The sequence below is a fragment of the Lissotriton vulgaris genome, chromosome 3_1 (genome assembly GCF_964263255.1).
Source record: "Lissotriton vulgaris chromosome 3_1, aLisVul1.2, whole genome shotgun sequence".
NCBI lineage: Eukaryota > Metazoa > Chordata > Amphibia > Caudata > Salamandridae > Lissotriton > Lissotriton vulgaris.
In genome coordinates this window covers 1,408,354,041-1,408,377,602 of record NC_141689.1, presented here as the reverse complement: position 1 = coordinate 1,408,377,602, position 23,562 = coordinate 1,408,354,041, and the positions used below count along the sequence as shown (strand labels likewise).

Sequence of the window (23,562 nt, the reverse complement as noted above, 5' to 3'; positions counted from 1 at the left end):
ACAGGTATGTAATGCGTTTAAAAACACCAATTCAGTAAATAATTAAGACACAAAACACATTTAAAATTCCAAAACCAATTTATAAAAATAGGAAATATGTAAATCTTTAAAATTGCACCAAAAAAACAAACATCTAATGTAGGGAGCCTGAGACATGAATTTCCAGAAATGTAGCACTATATAGCACATAGAAACCTAAAGCGCCTATTGGGACATCTGGTTGCGCTAGATCGGGACAAAATCAAACTTTTAGGCCGACTGTGATGAAGCCGTGCGAGGCTACCCCTCATGGTAGGGTTGGTCAAAAGTTTTACCTTCTGACTTACAAACTTTTCTGGAGATGTTTCTGCCGAGGTCCCTCGAGGCTCTTCATCAGTCCATGTTTGGTGAGGAGTGGCCAGCTTCACTTTTGACGAGCTCCCGGTCAAACTCTGGAAGTCGTACTTCCGGAGCTTTTCAGTGGGACAAACCAGCAGGACAGGCCGGCTCACGGTTGAGGGTCACTGGCTTGGCTCTCCAGGTGGAGTTGGTCCACTTATGGAGCTTTTTTCAAAGTTGCTCTAAACTTCTGCAACTTCTTTCTGAAGTTTCTCTGGGGTCCAACAGTGTCCAAGACACAATCCAAGGGTATGGAAGCTCCAAGATGGTCCTTGAAAGTTTGGGACTTAATTTCCCACAATCCAATGGTCACACTCCAGGTTGGGGATTCTTGGTGGTGATGGTCCTGGTGAGCTATTTTAACCTGTAGCTTGCAGGGAGTCCACTATTTAGTCCTCTTGAAGCCAGTTAAGTCCACAGGGCTGTAGTTCTAGATTGTGCTGCAGGTGCAGTCAATCAGAGTGCAGGGCCTGGTAGGTGCAAGTCAAACACCCAGCATGGACCCTTCTTCTCTTAGTTTCAAGCAACAGATCTGAGAGGCTCTTCGGTGTTCTCTGGGTCAAGCTGGAGGGCACTCCTGTCCAATGAGGTGCAGGGCAACACCCCAGAGAATGAGGACTTACTCCAAAGTGTGGCAAAATGGTGTGCCAGAGAGCATCATTCTGTCAAAATGCATCATGATTGAATTTTCAACAGAGAATCAAGAACAAGCTAAACCAACCCCCAGTATGGCTCATTTCCATAGATCTCAGCCCCAGGCATCTGCAAATTCCCTCCTTAAACCTGGCATCTGACTGGATTCATAGGGGTGGGAGGTAGGTGGACCTTGCAGTCTCTGCCCGTCTCCTTCTGCCTTTGAAACTGATGCTTTATGACCCCCCCCCCCTGCTCTGGCATTCCTGTGTAGCAGAGTCTTCTTACAAGAGATAGCTTTCCTTCCTGGGTGCCTCTTATCACATCATCAAAGCAGCCAGGCTAATTCTCTTAACTCTGACCAATCAGATCGCCCGGAAAACCAGTATGTTGATGTAGAGTCTAGATTACGCCAGAGACCAGAGTCCTCTGACCGCCACTTCTCCCAGCTGGCCACCCAATCCCAAGAGTTACACATCTGTCAGAACTGTCAGATCTGGTTGGGTAAGGGAGAGGTGTCTGCCTCTGAACCAATCGTGGTTAGTTAGCCACCACTGCAGATCTTTTGCAGTTTCCTCCAAGATCTGGACTAATTCGGAGAGATTACCCTGATGCCGCACCCACTGGAACGTCAGGTCCCTATGTAGAGTCTGCAGACGCTCACCAAAACCCAGGATAGAGGCTGAAACATCAGTATCATAGCATATCATATCAGATGGTGGCATGAAGGGGGGGTAGCCTCGAAGGGCAAGCTGAATGACCCACCTGTCCAATGTTATGGACTGCCAGTGGGACAGGTGATGGCAAATCCTGCTGCCAACTGGATGCCCATGGTCGTAAAGGAGCAGAATAGAAAGGCTTGGAGGCTGCAGCTGCCGTGGGGGTGGTGGACGGCCAGACCGCTGGCTACCTGACCCATGAGCTCTGTGGGTACCACGCCCTCATCCATGCAGAGGCTGGGCAGCATGCACGGCTCAGTGACTGGCAGGGAATTGGTGTGGTTGGAAGCCCCTTCCGTAGCCACAAAAGCAGCAGGGTGACATGGTGCACCCGAGAATCCCAAGGACTTGGCAGTAGGCTGCCAGTCCTTAAAGAGCTCCAGCTCACAGTCTGGCTTGTTTCTCGAGAGACGGGTGCCATCAAAGTGCCGGTCCATAAGGGAAGCTTGAACATTCCCCGAAAAGTCAGTTGTCCTCAACCAGGCATAGCGCCTCAGGGCCACTGTTGACGAAACCGCTCTATCAAGTGAGTCAGTCGTGTCCAATCCACAACAAATGTTATACTTTTCTGCATCTCTTCTGCCTGCAACAGCCTGAGAGAGTACGGTCCTACGGGGCCTGTGGCAGCACTTGCACAACCTTGTCCTACAGAGTGTGGGATTAACGGCCCAAAAGGTATGCAGTGTTCCCAGACTGCAATGCAAGGCTGACAGGAGACATTTTTTTTGCCCCCAAAGTGTCCAGTCTTTTTGATTCCTTGTCCATAGGAAAGGTAGGGAATGTGCACAAGGAAATCGAGGCTGGGACCATCAAGCTCTCCGGGGTCGGGTGTTAGGTGAGGAAGTTGGAGTCCCCTGGCACAGAGAGGTGGTGACGGCCGATTGTCCTCTTTATCCTGTGTTGGGTCTGGACAAGGTCCCTTCAGGAGGGCATCAATGAATGGGAGTAGGTGTTCCAATGAGGAGACTCACGGTTGCAGCACTACTGTCATGATGCTGATATTGACTGCCAAGAGGGCAACTGAAGGTCAAGAACCTCATCCGCCCTCTGAATCACTACTGCTTCTGAAGCTCCCTCCACCATAGTCAGGGTAGGGGGAGAACACATCAGTATCTGGAGAAGTATCCAGTCCACTGGCTTCACCCAGTTTCTCAGTCCAGGCCATACTAGGGTCTTCTATGCATGGCTGGTATTTTTCAGGGTCCAGCAACCCCTCCCATTCCTCCCAGAGTCCTAGCCCCTAGGAATAGGGCTCAGGCTCCGATCTAGGAGGACTGGTTTCTGCTGAAGTTGGGCGAATTCCATCTGGCTCTGCGTCAGAGTTGGGGGATCACAATGGGGATGGTGCCGGGAGCATTGGCCCTGGGACCGGTGCCAGGGATGGTCGCAATGGTACAATCTAAGTCAGTCCAGATCCAGGAATGGATCCCTGGGGGTCTCCTGGGGCCTTATTCATGGAACTAGATTGGGGCCTCTTCCGACTACGCAGGGCCTGAAGGCTCATCAAAAGGGTTGGGTCACCCAACAAAGAGATGAAGGTCCTCAAAACTGAGTTTGGCGGTGGTCGCCCTGGCTCCTGGAAAGACTGGGAGGCATAGTCAGCCCAGGTGCAGGTTCCGAAGAATCATGCCTCAAGCACCAATGCTCCCATGTCTCGTCAGTGCTTCGACTTCTTGCTCTTTTTGTTGCGCCTCTTACCAGAGTGTCCACAGAACTTTGAATGGGACGAAGAGTACTTCAGACTCCGTGAACTATCCTGGGACCTTCCCCTTGACCAGGACATCCATGTGCGCATAGTCAAGTGCCAGGCCGCTAGCAGCTTCACAGTACACTCCCTCAAAGCCTTTGTGGCAATGGCCCGGGAATCGGGGCATGACTTGGTGTCGTGATCACGCACCAGTCACAACAGACAGATGAGGTGCGGGTAAGTCACCGACATAGGTCAGTGATGGGCGCCAGAAGGCTTAAAAGCTGTCTTATGAGATGACATCCCAACACACCAGGAATTAATACCTCAAAAACAATAACAAACAAAAATTCAGCTAGAAAGAAAGGAACAGAGGGGTAGCTCTTCTGCAGATCAGCGCTGGCTGGTGTGGAAAGCGAAGAACTGAAGTCAGCACGCCTGGGTGGCACCTACATAGATGTGTGACATTGATCCACATTCGGTCCATCACCTGTTTTGTTTGCAATACCGCCATAAGTGCGCTGGGGATGCTCAGACGTGGATCCCAGGCACTCCACACCACTGGAGTCAAGCTAGCCGGGCTGATGAGAGGTGTTACCTCGAAACCGGTCCGGTCCTCGGATGCTTGATTCCGTTCTGGGAAGGACATGGCTTTTGTAGTTCGGACTGGACTGTTCCCATGGGGCACAGGGTCAGAGCTGATTTGCATATCGCCATTGTCTAACCCAGGGTGGTGTAGAGTGCAAAAAAACGATGGATTTGGGCCCAGATCTTTTGACTGGGATGAATGTGTGACATTGATCCACATTCGGTCCATCACCTGTTTTGTTTGCGATGTCACTTCCGGCACGGACAACGCCACGAGGAGCTGATCGATGCTACCTATGGGCTCGCAGGGGTAGTGCTCATGAAAAATCTTCCTGATCCAGTCTGGTGGAAATTCAAAGGAAAGGAATGTGCAACTAGAAGTCTCTAGTGTTCCCTGTTCCCCTAGCAAGTAACCAAAACCAGTACACTACTGTATAAAACATCAAAGAGAGACATACAAAATTAAGTTGTGCTTTACAGAAATGGACCAAATGATTTAATGATAGCTTTTGCATTTCTATTGGACACAAATGGTCTCTTAACTGATTGCAAGAACTTCCTTTTGTGCTATTGCGAGAGACAGGTGGACATGAGTACTAAACACCTAATACTCTCATATACAACTATTATTTGCATACTTAAAATATTGGTTGTGTAGTAACATTCTGCCAAGACAAATACGTTTTTGATATAAGCAGTCTTATTGTACAAACAAATGTTGTGAATAGGTTTAACATAGATGGGGTTGCCATTAAGGAAGTGCAGTAAAGAACAAGTTACTTACCTCCGGTAATGCATTATCTGGTAGAGAATCTATCTAGCTGCAGGTTCCTTACCTTTGAATTTCCCAGGCGTCAGGCTGGATCCGGAAACTTTTGCTGAGTGATACCGCTTGCGTGCGCCGTTGGGTGACTCCTTTCTGCTCCGCGTGATGCCGTCGACAGTGTCGGTAAAGACGTTGCAGTGCCTATATAGGAGCAGACCAGGCACGCGGACGTCAGTACTTTACATTTTTTCCATGTCAGAAGCGCAGAGCCACGAGGTAACTGACGTAGACATGTGCAAAACTAGGGTCGTGGAAGGGGAGAAACCCTAGCCCTACAATATTAGTCTGCAAAGCGGGGAGGCATGGCTGGCGATGTAAGGAATCTGCAGCTAGATAAGAGTCTCTACCAGATGCACAAGTTACTTACCTTCGGTAACGATATATCTGTAAGAAACATTAGTAGCGACAGATTCCTTACCTTAGAATTACTCCCAGGTGTCAGACTGGATCCGGAAAGTTTTCGTCAGCAGTAACCCTGCACTTCGGTAGGCGTCGTCGTGTGGCTCCGCGTGCGTTGTTGGCGTCGAGATGACGTCAATGGAGCTACTTAGATGCGCGGACGTCAGTTCTGTACACTACTTTCCGAGCCAGGAACGCAGAGCCATGCAAGAAACTGACCACTGGTGCCTTGAAACTAGGGCCCTGAAAGAGATGACCTTAACCCTAGAAATCAGTTCGTAGAACGGGGAGGATCGGTGGGGCGGTAAGGAATCTTTCACTACTAATGTTTCTTACAGATATATCATTACCGAAGGTAAGTAACTTGTGCATCTGAAAGAAACACGTAGTGATAGATTCCTTACCTTAGAATAGATAACCCAGCAATACCAACCTCGGTGGTGGGTCTGCGAACCAAGATCACACCAGAAAGTCCTGGAGAACAGAAAGGCCAAAGAAGCAGTCTCTCCAGACTTGGCTGTCGAGGCAGTAATGCTTGGTAAATGTGTTCAGCGAGGCCCATGTAGCTACCTGACAGATGTCATGCAAGGGAACTCCCCCGTCCCAAAGCAGTAGTGGTTGCAGTCGCCCTGGTAGAATGGGCACGTAGGCCCACTGGAGGCTCCTTTTTAGCCAAAGAATAACAAGCTTTAATGCACAGAACGACCCACCAAGAGATGGTCCGCTTTTGCACAGCCCGACCTTTCTAGGCGCCCACGTAGCCAACAAAGAGCTGGTCATCCACCCGGAACTGATGAGTGCGGTTGAGGTAGAATGAAAGCGCACGTTATGGATCCAGACGGTGGAGCCTCTCTTCCTCTTTTGAGGGATGCGGAGCAGGAAAGAAGGTGGGCAAAGTGATAGGTCTGCCCGATCTGAAAGGCAGTGGCAGAAAAGATGGCCGAGTACTTAGAACAACTTTGTCCGGATGGACAGAGAGAAAAGGAGGTTTAGAAGAAAGCCTGGAGTTCACTCACTCTTCTGGCAGAGGTGATAGCCAGCAGGGAAGCTGTCTTTAAAGTAAGAAGACTAAGAGGACAGTTGTGAAGTGGCTCAAAGGGAGCACACATCAGATATGTCAAAACCAGGTTCAAGTCCCACTGAGGCATTATAAAAGGAACAGGAGGGAAAAGATGAGTAATGGCTTTTAAGAATCTATTTACAACAGGGGACTTGAAAAGGGACTGCTGATCTGGAAGCCGTAAATCGCTGAAATGGCAGAGAGGTAGCCCTTGATAGTGCCCAGAGCAGAGCCCTGCTGGGCCAAAGAAAGGAGGAATAGGAGGACCTCTGAAAGAGGGGCAGAAAGTGGATCCACAGCCTTTGCTGTGCACCATGCCACAAATGTTTTCCACCTGCAGGTGTATACCGTCTTCGTGGAGGGACACCTGGCTGGCAATATCACATCACAAGCTTCGGGAGGCAGATCAAAAGACGTCAACTGCCGCTTGTCAATCTCCACGCAAGGAGATGGAGGGATGGACATGTTCGGGTGAGGTGCTGCAACAGAAGATCCTCCCGAAGAGGCAGTCATATTGGGGGATTGTTAGCCATGCTGAGTAGCTCGGGATACCAGTCTTGAGGCACAAGAATGACTTGGGCCCGGTCGCGCTTGATCTTCTTTAGCACTCTGGGTAGAAGTGGTATAGGCGGAAAGGCGTATAGTAGACCGCAACTCCACTTGCGACGAAAAGAGTCGCCTTGGAAATTCCAACGCGCAGAACTGATGACATTGCGTATTCTTTTTGGTGGAAAATAGATCTAACCAAGGCTCTCCCCACTGCTGAAAGAGAACTTGCGCCACGTCCGAGTGCAGACGCCATTCGTGATCCATCATGCACCGGCGGCTGAGTTTGTCCGCCCTGGCGTTCAGAGAACCTGCCAGGTGTTGAACCACCAGGAAAATGCCCTAATGTTCCAGCCATGTCCAGAGGCACAGAGCCTCCTGACAAGAGGGTCAACGACCCCACGCCGCCCTGTTTGTTGCAGTACCACATGGCGGAGGTGTTGTCTGTGAACACCTGCACTACTCTCCCCTTGACAGAGGGAAGGAATGTGTTCAGTGCAAGTTGGATCGCCCGAAGCTCCAGAACGTTGATATGGAGCCGGGACTACGCCGGAGACCAGAGTATTCTGATCTCTGCCTCTCCCAGGTGGCCACCCCATCCCAGAAGGGAAGTGTCCGTCACAACTGTGTGTTCCGGTTGTGAGAGGGATCCGTCATTGACCCAATCGCAATTAGTGAGCCACCACTGCAATTGGTGTGCAGTGCCCTCCGATATCTGGACGTGATCGGACAGGTTGCACTGATGCTGTGCCCACTGAAAATTCAGGTCCTATTGCAGAGCCTGCATATGCCATCTGGCATGATCCACTAGCAGGATGCAGGAGGCCATCAGGCCCAGTAGCCGGAACATCATCCTGACAGAAACCCGGGATAGAGGCTGAAAGATCGGAATCATAGCCTGAATATCCTGGACTTGTTTCTCTGGAGGATATACCTGAAACTGCGTTGAGTCCAGAACCGCTCCGATGAAGAGGAGCTTCTGAGAGGGAATCCGGTGCAACTTCGGCACGTTGATGGAAAACCCCAGCAAATGCAGAAAGTTGGCCGTAGTCTGGGGGTGGGAAACGACTGCCAGGGGCGAGCTCACCTTTAACAGCCAGTCGTCGGGATAGGGGAAGACTGAAACCCCTGATCTGCGCAGATGAGCTGCGACCACCGCCATCACTTTCGTGAACACCCGAGGGGCGCTGGTAAGGCCAAAAGGGAGCAGTGAACTGAAAGTGCGTGTGGCCTACCGTGAACCGCAGGTAACACCCGTGGGCTACCAGGACGGGATGCGTGCTGCAAGTCCAACGCTACCATCCAGTCTCCACGATCGAAGGCAGACAAGTGTGAGCATCTTTAACTTCTCCTTCCGGAGGAAGCGATTGACGTTCCGAAGGTCTAAAATAGGACGCAGGCCCTTGTCCTTTTTTGGAGCCAGGAAGTAGTGGGAGTAGCAACCATAACCTACTTCTGGTGTCGGAACGCGCTCAATGGCCCCCTTGGCCAAGAGGGCCGCAACTTCCTCCTGGAGAAGTGGCAAGTGATCCCCCGACATGCGGTGGTACTGAGTGGCATGGCTGGAGGGGTAGTCTTGAAGGGGAGGGAGTAGCCCTGTCGGACTACCTGCAGAGCAGAACCCACCTGTCCGAAGTGATGGTGCGCCAGTGGGGGAAGTGATGGCGAATCCTGCCACCCACTGGCGTGTGGTGGGCCTGAAACACCGGACTAGGAAGGTTTGGAGGCAGTGGCTACAGGGGAGGTGGTGGACTGACACGTCCGCTGGCCCCGTGACCCACCTCTGCGGGAGACTGTTGCTGTGCAGGCCTGTGGCTCTGGTACAAAAGTGTTTCGCCCCTCCTTGGCCACAAAAGGAGCAAAATACAGAAGTTGAAGTCCTAGCCTAAAAGTCCTTAAAACGCTCCAACGCACTGTCTGCCTTTTCACCAAAAAGGCAAGTGCCATCAAAGGACATGTCCATCAGAGTGTTCTGGACATCCCCGGAAAAGCCAGTCGTCCTCAGCCAGGCGTGGTGGTGTAGCACCACTGTCAAGGCAATCGCCCTGCCTAGTGAGTCGGCAGTGTCAGGCCACAACGAATCGTGAACTTGACTGGGTCTCTCCCCTCAGCAATAGCTTGGGAGAGCACCGTCTGGGCCTCCTCCGGACACTGAGGCAGTACCTGCGCAACCGTGTCCCAAACAGAATGGGAATAACGCCCCAAGAGGCATGCAGTGTTCACATACCACAGGCCTGAACTGGCGGAAGTAAAAAATGTTCTTCCCAAATGGTTCCAGTTTCTTGGATTCCCTGTCCGGAGGTGTGGAAGGGAATGCGCTTGGGGACGCAGAGGCTTGAACAATCAAGCTCTCAGGGGTTGGGTGTTGGGAAGGAAAATGGGGTCGCCCGGGGCCTGGCGGTGGCGTTGGGCCACATTCTTATCCATAGGAGCCTCTGTGTTGGGCCTGGACCAGGTGCCCAAAAGAACGTCCGAAAGTGCGTCATTAAAGTGCAGCAGCATCCTCTATTTCCTCTTCCCAGTCCGGGTCGAACTCGTACTGGGCTGCAAGAGGGTCCTCAGACCCCTCCCAGTCCTCTCAGTCTTCCACAACCTGCCGGGCAGGTGGAAAAAAAAGGAGGTGGAAGGGATACAAATTTCCTATCGGCTTCGGAATCGGCACCTGTCCAGCACCGTCCCCACGTTGGGGTGGAAACCGGGGACGGCGTTGGTCAGGGACCCGGCCGACGCCGGTGGTGGCGCCGTCGGTGGAGGTCGTACTAGGCCAACCCACATTGGCTGGGATCCATGCATGGATCCATGGGGGTCTCTCGGCATCGAGACTAGAGTCGTCGATGACGTCTGGGCCGGAGCAGACGAGCTAGGACCTCCAGTCGGACCTGCAGGGCCCGAAGGCGTGCAGACAGGCTGCACGCTAGGCTAGGCGAAGAGATACGTTGCTTCTTCGACTTTTTGTGCTTCGCCTTACCTGACTCCGAGTGCGAAGACTTCGTCAAACTCCTGGGCATCCAGCAACTTACTGGACCGCTCCTGCAAAGTTTTCGGAGCCAGGGCCCGGCATTCGGGGCACGACATGGAGTTGTGGTCGTGCCCCAGACAGTAGAGACACTCACGATGTGGATACGTCACCGACATCGTGCGGGGACAAGCCGTGCAGGATTTAAAACCGGGCATCCCTACACACCAGTAATTAAAGACTAAAAAAAAAAAAAAAAAAAAAAACTGAGACAAAAGTCCCCCCAAAAGTCAATAAAAAATTCACTGGGGGTACCGCTCTTTCCGGATCTGGGCTGGCGCGGATGAAGAAAGAACAGACTCACCGCACGTGGGCGGAGCCGTATGACGACGCCTACTGACGTGCAGGGGTACTGCTGACTAAAGCTTTCCGGGTCCAGTCGGACGCCTGGGGGTTATTCTAAGGTAAGGAATCAATCACTACTTGTTTCTTTCAGATGTACTCCATGTGTTGATGAGTGACTATTTGTCCCAGTTCACTGACAGCTTGTCTTCTATTTATCAGCAGGTATGGGAAGTTCTTCCAGACAGGTCGCAGGGTGAAGGCCACGATCTGCGGCCTGGCGATTCCATGCCGCATGCCCTCGTAAGCCCAGCTACGTTGACAGACCACCACGAAATTCTGATTACCGAGAAAAGGCAAGCTACGTCACCTGAAGGACCTGAGGAAGTCTTCCCGGACCACACAATCCCTGGTACATCTAGATATCGGCTTCGATACAGGAAGAAAGACATTTCATCGCAGAAAGAGACTGTTTGAGCCACTGTCCTGGGTGGTTAAAGACTGACAACAAAGGGGGGTAGCCTATTAGTGACTACTCGTCTAAACACTAGTGAAGAAACCAACACCTGCCCAGGACCTCAGGGCATTATCTATTTTGCTGTTTGCCGATGAAAATGAGCCTGCCTAAGAAGAAGGAGATCGCTGCTACAATGTGCAATGGCTGTAAAATCTGCATCCTTGGTCTGACTTTGACTACTGCCATCATCGCTACTGTAATGTGGGCAGTGGAGGAAGTAATGCCTGGAGCCTCTTACCCAACATTACTGTTACATTGCTTGCTTCAAAAGAGCAACATCATTTTGATTTACCGCAACATGAACAAGGATACCGGCAAAATCTGAGAAACAATTAATTTCTTCAAATGTTGCATCAGAAACACCAGCTAAGCAATGCTACTAACTGTTGGGTTTGTGGCAAGATTCCTCCTCATCAGAACATAAAAGGAATCCCTTGTCACTACTGCCATTCTCTCACAATGGCTCATGCCCAGCTTGGTTCAAACTTCTACATGCCTCTAATGAACAAAGTCTGTTACCCCGATGAAGATGGGGAACCACAAGCCAAAGGAACTGTATGGGAAATGGAGGAGTATCGCATAGGAAATTCCTCTACACGCTATGTTTTCTTCAACACTTGAACAGCCAACGGTAAGGGGCCTTTTGTCATCGCTGTTAGAAGAGCCCGAGCAAATCTTTGTGTGAGCAGTTTTGGTAGTATCCCAGTGGGAAAAAGTGACTGTACCACAGTATTGAACATTACTGAAACGAACAATAGCAGTCTTCTATCCTCACACAACACTTATTTCATTTGTGGGAGTAAATGCTACTATCATCTACCAATCGGATGGTCTGGAACATACTACGTGTCCTTTTTGCTTCCTTATGTGTTCCTAGCACCTGCATCTTATCAAAGATCAAAAACTGTTTAATGACATTTCCTTGAACCGATTCAAAAGAACTATAAATGATGAAGTGGATCAAACTGACACTGCATTACAGCAATACGTTGACTTTAATTTAAGAATCTTTCTTTCTTGGTGCAGCTTTAAATAGCAGGAAAATCAGGCGCTTAACCCGTGTAGTAGAGGCTGTGACTAATCAGACAGTAATGGCACAATATTACATAAGAACTCCAAATTAAGAGAATTGTGACTTTGCAAAACCGAGACGTGGTTCTGGCTGATCGTGGTGGAGCATGTTACATTATCGGTAGTAGTTGTTGTGTCTTTATCCCGGACCACGCCCCTTCTGTTTATGATGCTATTTCCAAAATGCATAAAAAGCCACTGAGATACATCAAGGTTCAGGATCATGGACTTGGGCTGGATGGTTGTGGAGCATATTTTCTGTATGGGGCTTAAGAATGTTATCAGCCTTGTGCATAATTATTGCAATTCTCTTCTCTTGTTGTTCATGTATCCAATGCTTTGTTCCCTCTGTATTTCCATTTGTACTACTTGTCTACCATCTAAAACAAATGTCCGAAATGTAAATGCCAGTTTAGTAATAGACTAAGAAATCAGTAACATAATGTTAATTGATATATATAACATTTACTGTACCCTGTTTAAAGCATAAGAAAATGTCTTCGCTTATGCCAAAAGGGCTGTCTGTGGAAAACGTAATATTTTACTTGACATAAGCTGCAGCCATTTTGGCTGTGGTGTCTATTTAAGTTTCTTTCGTAATTCTTTCGTCTTTTTCTGCCTGTGCTATCTATTTTAGTTGACTTCCTGGCTCAGCTAAAAGCAATGTACAGCTGCCAGTACTGTCAATCATTTACTGCTGCCATAAGCACTCCTGCTCCCCCTCCCAATTTGCTGAACAAGTGGTTATTTATCTGTCCATGTTTGCTGGTAACTATTTCTAAAACTTGTACTCCCGATTTCTGTTCACAAGCTTACACTGCACAAAACCTGTATTTAAAGTGCAATGGATTGTGAAGCCAGTGTACTACCTCCTCCAGCACTTGAGAGTGCAGTGTGGAAGTGGTCTCACTCACAAGTGATTAATAAACTTCTTTTTATTTCCTAATCAAGTGCTGATCTCTACTCTGTTGGTTTTTGAACCCGTGGACAAAAGGGTGACCCTGCACCACTGTACCCCATAAAAGGTATATTTCCACACCGGTGTCGCAGGGGATCCGAGCCGATCCAAGGGGGTCCTGCGGTGCCAGGGCCGAAGGCGATGGATGGACAGGACCCCTAGTCGGGCCCGCGGAGCCCGAAGGCGCACCGGCGGGGCCAGACAGCCCAAAGAGTCGGGCCATGGCAGCAAAAAATTCTTGAACCTGAGCAGGCGTCGCCGACGAACCCTGGAAGGGCGCCATCTCCAAGTCATGCTTCTGAGGTAGATAAAGCGAGTACAGGAATCTGGAAGGAGGATGTTTTTGAAGCGCACTTCCTATATGCAGTTAATGCTGCGAGGTGAACCTTAATAGAATGGAAATTAAGGCCAGATTGAGCCAAATGCAAGAGATATGGAAGGATGACATCTTCCTTGCAGGAGGTAGGATCAGCGTTCTTGGATGTGCACCAGATGCAGAAACTTTTTCACTTGTAGGCATAGGAAGTCCTGGTGGAAGGTCTCTTAGCCTCCTTAAGTATTTCCATGCAGTTGTCAGGCAAGTTCAAGTGTCAATATTGTACTATCTCAGGAGCCATGCGGCCAAACTCAACGATGAGAGGTTGGGGTGCACCATCTGCCCCCCGAACTTCGTTAGAAGGTCCGTCCGACATGGAAGCCACAGGCGGGGTTGGAGAGACCGGTGGAGCAGGTCCGTAGACCACCATTGTCGAGGCCATTCCGGAGCAATGAGGATCATTCGTACTCTGGAATGAGACAGCTTGATGAGTACTGCCGGAATCAGGGGAATGGGTGGAAAAGCATACAGAAAGCTGTTCGACCAGCTGATCCATAGCGCATTCCCCAGAGTCCCCGGTTGGTAAAACTTGGAGCCGAAGTCTCGGCATTTTCTATTTTCGGCGGTGGCGAACAGATCTATTTCTGGAGTGCCCCATCTTTCGAAGATGCTTTCTAGCACCTCGTCGTTTAGGACCCACTTGTGATTTTCCTGGCCCAGCCTGCTGAGTGCGTCCGCCTGAGCATTCTGCACACCTGGTAGATGGGTAGCCGTTATCGTCAGTCCTCTGACTAGCAGCCAGTGCCAGATCGCCTGCGCTTCCAGTGACAGTGTGCGCGATCTTGAGCCCCCCTGCTTGTTGAGGTAATACAGTGTGGTCGTATTGTCCGTCTGTACAAGCAAGGAGTTGGTCTGGGAGGACGGATGAAAGGCTTTCAGCGCCAAATGAACAGCTCTGAGTTCCAGAAAATTGATGTGATACGTGGCTTCCGCCTGGGACCACGTTCCTTGGATCTGCAGATGGTCTGAATGCGCTCCCCAACCGTGGAGAGAAGCATCCGTCACAATAGTCTGTATGGGGATGTCCTTGTGGAATGTAACCCCCTTGAGGAGATTCTCTGCCGAACACCACCATCTCAGGGACTGTCGAGCGTGTAGAGACAGTTGGATCCTGTCTTCCCAGCTCCCTAGTTTCTGGTCCCATTGATCCTCCAGACATTCCTGCAGCGGTCCCATGTGGAGTAGTGCATGTGGTGTGAGGAAGATGCAAGAGGCCATGGATCCCAGAAGAGAAGACACCGTCCTCACTGTCGTTGATGGAACGGACATGAGAGCCTGAACCTTCCGAAGGATCGATAAGCATCGCTCCTCCGAAGGAGACACGCTTGCCCTGAGAGTATTGACGGAGGCTCCCAAGTACTGCAGGCACTGAACAGGAATCGGAACGGACTTGGGCATGTTGATGTGCACACCCAGTTGGTTCAACAGAACGGCCGTCCTGTTGAAATGCAATTGCGCTTCCTGAAAGGTGGAGGCTTTAATCAACCAGTTGTCCAGGTACGGGTAGACAAACACCTTGTTCTTTCTCAGGTGCGCTGCCACCACTGCCATGCATTTTGAAAAAGTCCTGGGTACAGACTTCAGACCAAACGGTAGTATGGTGTACTGATAGTGATTGGTGCCGACCAGGAAGAGCAGGAACTTCTGGTGTTTCAGTGCAATGGGCACATGGAAGTACGCATCCTGCAGATCTATTGCGCAAAGCCAGTCCCCTCGTTGCAGCTGAGGATACATCTGGTTCAATGACAGCATGCTAAATTTCTCCCTGCGAATCCATCTGTTTGCTTGTCGCAAATCCAGAATGGGCCTGAACTTGTTTTTGTCCTTTTTGCGTACCAGAAAGAACCTGGAATATAGACTCTTTCCCCTTTGAGATAGAGGGAAGTCTCCTTAACAGTGTATCGGCCTCCGCTTGAAGTTCGCGCTGCTGGTATTGAGACCGAACCGGTGGAATAGCTGGAGGAGGGCTGACAAAACGAAGACTGTATCCATTGCAAACAATATTCAGCACCCACTTGTCCTGAGTAATTTTTCTCCCCTCTGCCAAGAAATTCTGTATGCTTCCCCCCCACTGAAGCGGGTAACAGACGAGGGGGGAAGTAACACCTCAGGGCTTAGACCCAGCCGGGCCCTTTTTAGTCGAGGAGGGCTGCTGGCAACCTCTGCCCCTCTGACACTTCTGGAAGAGTTGTCGCTGGTATTGCTGTTGCTGCTGCTGTTGGCCAGCTTGGCAACCTTGCCCTCGCTGAAATCTCTGGGAAGATTAACTTCTCTGGAAGGGGCGGAAGGACTTCCTCTGTTCCTTAGGTTTCTCCAAACCTACAGCTTTCAGCGTTTTTACTTCTGCCTTCATGCGGGCCATCTCTTCATCCGCATGAGTCCCGAAGAGGGTAGATCCTGAAAAAGGCAAGTTAGCAATCCGCTGTTGAGCCTCTGGTTTAAGAGAGGTAAGGCGCAACCAGGAGTGACGTCTCAGGTTTATGCCATGGCAGTACCCATGAGCAGCCAGGAGAGAGGCGTCTGCCGCTGAACTGATTAGAGACCATCATGCCCTCGCTCAAGATCTCCTGGAAGTCTTCTCTCCTGTCCCTCGGGAGGAGCTCAATGAATTGTTGCAGGGACTCCCACAAGGAGCGGTCATACCGACCCAAAAGCGCTCATGCACTCGCCGCTTTCATCGAGGTTGCAGCAGTACTGCAGACTTTTCTCCCTGCGAATCCATACCACTGCTCTCCTTGTCTGGAGGGACCGTAGACAAAGGGGCAGTAAAATGCTGCTTCTTGGCTGCTGTCACAATGACCGAATCCGGAACCGGATCTGATCTTAAGAACGCTTGATCCGAATCCGGGGGCCTGTACTTCTTTTGAAGCCGAGAAAGCGCCGACTTCACCTAAGCCAGCGTCAGAAACAGCTCCATGGCCGGTTCCTCCAGTCCTGGCACCAAAGGGCGAGAGAGGTGCCTGCATTGCAACGTTTCAAATATCACAGACGTGGAAAGTGTGGGCACAGTCAGTGTGATACACAACTTCGCTGCCCCCCTCAGCAGCACATCCTGTAATGTCACAATGTCATTCACTGGCAACACTCTCGTAGGAGGAGAGTCCGACAAGGTGGGAGAATACCTCCTGTCACTGGACGAGTCCATGTACCTGGACCGTGACCTTTTACTACACCGATGACGACGTGACCTCGTCGATGATCTATGCTCACTGCGAGAGCAATGCCTTCCTCTGGATCTTGACCTTGGCTTTCAGGGCCTTGCAGGAACCACCGGCCCAGGAGCCTGCGGAAGAGGCTGAGCCGGAACCAAAAGCTTCGGTTGTGGAGGCCGAGGAAGCGGTGGAGGAGGAGGAGGAGGTGGTGGCGGAGGAGGTGGTGGCGGAGGAGGAGGAGGTGGAGGAGGAAGTTGAGGAAGAGCAGGAGACGTAGGCATCCTGGGCCTTGAGGGCAAATAGGTCCGGGAATAATCAGAGTCCGGTGACCTAAGAACTCTCCTCTTCTTACGAGCAGGCCTTGAGGATGCTCTGGAGGTAGATATGTCTGGGGACGAGCCCCGGCGCAGCCACGACCTGTGACTCCCCTTTGATGAGGAGACGCTAACCATGAAGACGCTAACCACAGAGGCACTAGACACCGTTCTGGGCCTCGACTTTCTCTTCGACGTTCACTTGTCCCTCCTCGACATCGAGCTCTTCGACGTCTCTCCTCTCGACGTCTAGTGTCATCGCCTCGACGGCGATCTTGCTCTCCTTGACGTCGAACAGCGGTGTCGCCTCGACGGCGAGCGCCTGCCTCTTCGGGACTTATCACGACGTCGATGGTGTGTTGACGCCAGTGAAGTCCTCGACATCGACCTGGTCCGAGGTCTCGACTTCCTACCCCTCGATGCCGAACGGCTGCGACGCTTCAACCCAGAGCCCTGGGTCGGCTGGGAACAGATGGTAGTCATACCTCTCGACGCCGAAGCCATTGATGTCGACCGGGACCAGTGCCTTTTCTGGGCCTTTTCTTGACTGGGGAGCCCCCCATGGGGCGATGCACAGGCAGAGGAAGTTGATAGAGTCCTTCCATGCCCAGAAGTCCCACCTGGTTGATGTCTCCTCTGCTCCAGGCCTTGGAGACAAATCTTCTTCCTGTCACGCAGGGTCCTCCTGGAGAAAGAGTGACAGATATCACAGGAGTCAGGGACATGGGAAGAAGGAAGACAGAGTACGCATATTCTGTGTGGGTCAGATTTAGCCTTCTTCCTACCACACTCAGGACACTTGTCGAATAAAGCTGGCATTTCGACATTATAGAGGTGGTAAAACTGGTTAAAAAAAAGACAGCAACTGGAAGAGGAAGACCCCAGATGTCGAGTGAAACACTCAAATAACTGGAAAAGCTCCAAAAATTGAAGATATACCCAAAAAGGTAGAGCTCAATGCTCCAGGGTCCGGCTAGCAGGAGCCGGAAAAAAGAACTGAAAGTAATAGGCCTTTGGCTGTGCATCCTGAGATACCGAGGGTCTCTGGAGAGTTCCTTAAAGGCACGGTATCCCTTTTCCAGACAAATAATGGCAGCCTATGGGGCTTGTCTGTCCAACCCTTCCTCTCTATCATGACAAAGGATTTTTGTGAAGGGGAGTTTCTCTAGGTGTGAATCTTTACAAAGTGTGTGTGACCGGGCAGACCGGGCCCAGGGGTCACCAAAAGAGACAAAGGACTGGTGGACCGCCTTACCTCTGTCCCTCTCTCTCTCTCTCTCAACAGGAGACCTGGGCATGGAACGAAGAACAAGACAACAATGATGAAAATGAGCAGGGCTCCTTTAACTGGACTCTCTACTGCAATGAGGCTCCACCCCTAGAGTCCCATAGGGCAAACACTGGATATAACGCCGGACACAGACCTCCAGGCGTGTGATTTCACCAACGCGGAAGAGGAGAGTAGTGGAGCCGCGACCGGAGCGAGGAGAAGCATAATACCCTACGGGCGTATCGTGGAGCCGTTGAGCAGAGAAGACCCAGCACCGACAGGAGCAGCGCCAGGAGGCCAACGATCCTGTTTATACCCGAGCCACGCTCACGGGAGAGCGTGGCTATCGCAGGTACGTGAGCGTATATCGGGGTTGGTGGGGAGGCGGGGACGCCATAGAGTACCACGCGGCGCATTCGCTTCTGGGCACTCGTCAAACCCCTCCCGTATCCCTCACAACCTTGACCTGCGTTTAAGACACCGCACGCCCTCACAAGACCGCCTTTGTATATACAGTGCTACAGGTGTCTCCTCTCTCCTGGCCTCTTTTGGAACTACCTATCGGGTAGCAGCATAGTTGACCTCTTCCTTTATTTTCTTTTATGTTCTTTTGGGCTGCCGTTCACTATTCGGACTGAAGAAAGTTTGTGACCCAACCAGTCAGCTGCCTAGAAGGTCTGGATACCTCCCGTCACCAAGGATCCCGCAAGCTTTGCAGCTGAAAGACTGACCAGTAGACAAAGACATGTTCTAAAGAAAATAAAACCCTATTTACCCAGAGCCAGTTTACGTCCTGTTCCTTCCACGCCGCCACAGTGTGTAAAATGTAATATTATTTGGCTATCTTTTTCCCTTCGAGATGAAGTGCTGGCCAATGTAGCCTTGTAGTTTTAGGCTGCATTATTTGTCTTTGATTTTCTCTTAAGTGTCTATGCAGGACTGCAGAAGAAGACAAATTAGGAGACTATTTTGATTGCTCCGAGGTCCACGCACACGGGCAGGACTATTCACAAGATTATGACTATACACAGAGATCCCCTACTACAGAACCTTCATTATGGACAGTGATTCCAGTGTATAAAAGTACATATGTTGACAACATTTCACAATTTGGGGGTGCTTAAAATGCCTCACAGACGACTAACTGATTATATGAAAGTAAACACAGAAGCATGAAAGCAAGATTGCTACTTGTGTGCTTTCAAAATAAACTATACCCCCCAAAAAAAGTTACAACTTGAAAAAACTATTTTGCTAAACAACAGTATAACTTTAAATAATTCACTGTGGCATCATTTAGGGAAATGTATTTGATGTATACCAAAACTAAAAAAAATATTAATAAAGCAGAATCACCATAAAACCATTTTGAACAACATTATGGGCAACTTGAAAGTAAAGCAGGGCCCAATTCTTAAAGAAAGCCACAAACGTGAACTTGTGTTCTTGCTGTGACCCAGATTTTGACTTTCAGGGCTTCACAAACGTTTACAGAAGTAGGCCAGGAAACCGTGCTCCCAACAAACTGTTATCATTTCCCTTTTCCATGACCAAATACATACATTAAGTGAATTTCCAACTTTTCCCTAGTGTGGAAAGGGACTGAGTTAGTGAATACCCTTAAACATGCTTAAACAGTGCGTTACAATCCTGCAAATTATCACTTGTCACTTACTTCCACAAGCCCCTCTACGTAGATTTAAGGAAAGGTGGAAAAATCATACCCTTGCTATAACAGAGATCTTGATATAAGCTTTATGTTGCATTATCTGTGTTATTAAGTGCTATGATGGGTGTAGAACGTTTTTGATCTATAGTGATCGAAATAAAGCTTTAGTGACTAATATAATATGAGCCCTTGAATAATCAGAGGCTATTCTATAAACTTTAAAGTAATGAGAACGCTGCTATAACTTGTCACCTCACTACTTGGCACAAAAACAGACGAGCGGATTTCTTATTTTTAAAGTTCAAGTGGATTTCTGTAATATTAAAGTATTTTGGACAAGTAGATGTTTTCCAAAAACGTCACACCCCCTGAATAGAATTTACATATATGTTGTACACGAGTGACATACAGTAGGCTTAGCAGCAGTATATATTCCTAGTGTGCAGTTAAAACCCAATTCTTAATATTGCTCAATAACGGGATGTGATGGAAGAGAAATCTGAAATAAATGAATGGCTGCTAAATACAAACATTTGTTCGGTCTATATCTCTCTATATAAACAAAAGAAGCTAATTCAAAGGGAGAGAAGGAAATCAGCATATGTATTAAGTTGACAAGGTTGAAATGTACACATTCCACAAAGAGTTGAAGTAATCTTAAATACTCAACCTACTTACGTCAATAAAAAATTGTGTGAACATCAGCAAACTACACTTTAGAGTTAAGTTATGAACATTCAACAAGAAAATAATACACACCATGTAAAACTGCAGACGATAATGTTTCTTCACTAAGCTCAGTACAAACATGCAGAAACCTGTGTAATAAAAATACAAATGTCTTGAAATTATTCAAATTCTAATCACAATAAATACAGAACAAAACACTAATGTGCTTGCTGTTCCTTTACTATGGTTTATCAAAGTAGATATGTAAAGTATCCAAAAAACATGTTTAACCTACAGCCTGACACAAAATATCTATGAAGCTCACAAAAATGAAACAGAGAGGAATCTAGAAAAAAAGTTTCTTAAAACACCTACTTTCGTACAAATAATTCTAGTCACTGGGAAAAGAAACTGTTGAAAAACCTTACCTATTGGAAAAAACAAAAAGAATAAAGGTGACGTGTATCCATAATATGTATCTGTAGTAACCAACAAGTGGAGTCTGTGCACGCTTGATCTACAAAGAAAAAGTTACCTATCTTTGAGAACATTCGTTTTGGTGGATACCCCTTTGACCTGCAAATTCCTCACCTGCTGAAATTCTCAGGTGTCACACTAGACCTGGAAACGTCCGACATTGCTCTCCAACACTCACCCCCGGAGTACTAAAGTCAGCCCCCCAGGCTTTTTCTCAGTGTCTTTTGAAGCAGATGAGAAAAAGACATCAATTGTTAAGGTAGTGGAGTGTAGCACTCCAATTTGAAACCTTATCACTGAGCCCTACGAATATCCTTCAGAAGAGGAGATGGGTTTCATCAGTGAGAAATCTGCAGACAGCTAGAGAAACCACCAGAACAATGTTTTTACCTGCAGATTCTTTATCTGTTGAATAGATTCCAATGCTGTATCCTCCTTAGATGGGTGGTTTGAAGTATGGACCGGTGAGAAAATACTGGAGGCCTGGAACACAGAGTGTGCACAGTAGCCATCGCTTCTATACTCTGCATCCAAAAATTGATTGGCGAAGGAGTGAAGGGAAATACATGTCGCCACACTACAGGTATCTGCTATTGGAACACACATGACAATAGTGGAGGTGAAAGTATGTGCCCAGATGAAATGGGCCTGGATTTCTCCTGAAGTTCCTTCTCTGCAAGAGTACAACATATTTTTATACACAAAAATTTCCTGATGAGACCAAGCCTTTTTCTGGACTGCTGTGCTCTTTTTGCTGGCCGTAAACCAAATAAAGAGATGATCATCAGAAGTGATCTCTTTATTGCAGTCAATTTAGTAGATGGCTAATTTTTGGGGGTCTAGGCAATGTAACCTCTCCTCATGGTGAGATGAGGTGGTGGATAAAAGATGGAAAGGCAAACACACTGCCATAAATGAAAGGAGTAGCCAGCTTGGGAAGGAAATCCACTTTAGGCCAGAGGACAAGTTTGCCCAGAAAGAAGCATGTATACGGCAGATGTACGTTGTTACAACGTATGTTGTAAGAACGCATGCCTTTACCAGGCAAGTCTTACAACGCAAGTCGTTAGAACGACTTGCGTTGAAGGGCGTGGATTTAGGAATCTTATAATTTTATATTCCAACACCAGTCCCCGTAACAGTAGGGAAGGTGTTGGAATATAAAATTGCAAGATTCCTTATCCCACACCGCCATCCAGCGCAAGTCGTAGTAACGACTTGCGTTGTAATAGCTGCGGGGTAAAGGCACTGCGGTGTAAAAACCGCGTCGTAAACGATGTTCCCCGTATATGGCAAGTGGAAGCTTAGCACTTGCAACTCACCGACATATCTCCCGGAGGTAACTATGAAAAACTGTTTTAAGTCAATAAACGCAGCTGACAACTGTCAAGGGGCTCAAAGGGAGTACCCGTCACAATAAGATGCCAGTGGGTGAAGACAAAAAGATCCTCTGTGAAGACGTGACAGCTCAAGGTGATGTAATTTCCAGTACTGCCAATCTGAACAATAGGAGCTGAGGGGGCTGCAGGGGGCACTAAGGCATGTTAACGAAGAAGGACAAGTCTGACAACAGGGGATGCTGCCGTCTACAGGTGATGCAGAGTGCCGGCTTTGAGCAGCCAATCATCCAGGTATGGGAATTCAGATATTCCAACCTCCTGAGATGGATCATGAACACTGCTCTCACCTTTGTGAAGACTTGAAGCACAAATGTTAGTCCAAACGGGAGGACTGGCAACTGTTAGTGAATGCACCGTACCACAAAAGAAAAGTACCCTCTGTTCAACTGCAGGACAGGTATGTAGAACTGTGCAACCTGCAAGTCAAGGGACACCTTTCTGTCTCCACAGCTACAATCAGAAGAATGTGAGCCAGGGACAAGCATGGTGGACTTTTACTTGGGCAGGCAACATTTCTAGACCTAAAGGTCGGACGAAGGTCGCTGTCCTTCTCAGGAAGAGCCAAGAGTAGCACCCTAGCCAATTTCATGCTCCGGCTCCAACACAACCACTGCTTTTAGCAGAAGGGCTACCACATCCTACTGCAGTATGCACAGATGGTCCACCAACTGAAAGGACTGTTGAGGGAGGGGCGGGAAATTATGATGGACGGGTAAGACATTGCCACCTTTCTAGAATCAGTTGGAACCACTGGTCTGATGTCATGGCCTTCCAGGTCGGTAGAAAGGAGGATACTGGTTATCAAACGGGTCTCAGATGGGGATTAAACCAGCTTTCCAAGTAGTGCTGGCGTATACAAGTAGGAGGGGTAGGCCTGCAGGGTCTGACATCTTTTTCCTTAGACTCTGCCTATAATTGCCAAAACAGGAAACCGGGGGATTTTGCAGCTTCTGAAAGGACTGTCCTTGATTAAGATAAACCCATTGGAAGAGCCTTGAAATTTTCTGAACTGTATTGTCTCTCAAATGTGACTGAAGATCCATTAGGACTCCGGCCTTAAATCTTTTGAGGGCTGTGTCTGAGTTAGACTAATTTGAAGGGCACGTCCACCAATGTGGCTCAGACAGCCCCAAGAAACCCATAGACAGAAGCTGGGAGTGACTGCATAGGGCTATTGATGAGACTATTGCAATGGCCACTGAATGAGTGTATTGAGCTCAGTCCTTTTAATACAACTGGGTGTGTCCTGGCTGTCAAGATCCACTTCTGCAAAATGGTCATCTGACAGATTAGGCATGATCATGGCTGCCAGGGTTGCATCTCCCCAGGAGGCAGATAACATTCAGGGAATGGGGAAACAGGTTACCAGCAACGAAAGACCCATTTTTGCCACTGCCTTCAATGGGTTGGATTCTCCATCTGGTGGGAGGATCAAAAAAGCTATTGGATTTAGCTTTGAACAGGACAAGGCCTCCACCACTAGACTCTCTGGAGGAAGGTTAACTGATAAAAATGCATGATTATCTAGTGCATGTTCATACCTTTACCACCTGAG

General features: G+C 48.9%; 1 protein-coding gene across 1 annotated transcript in view; it reads right to left on the bottom strand.

Annotated features, from left to right (window-relative positions):
• CDS1 (CDP-diacylglycerol synthase 1) overlaps nt 1-23,562 on the bottom strand; it is a 955,907-nt gene that overhangs the window by 367,726 nt on the left and 564,619 nt on the right. Inside the window, exon 6 of the mRNA XM_086961872.1 lies at nt 20,221-20,279. Coding sequence (XP_086817998.1) covers nt 20,221-20,279 — 59 coding nt within the window. The remainder of the gene's footprint in view (nt 1-20,220; nt 20,280-23,562) is intronic.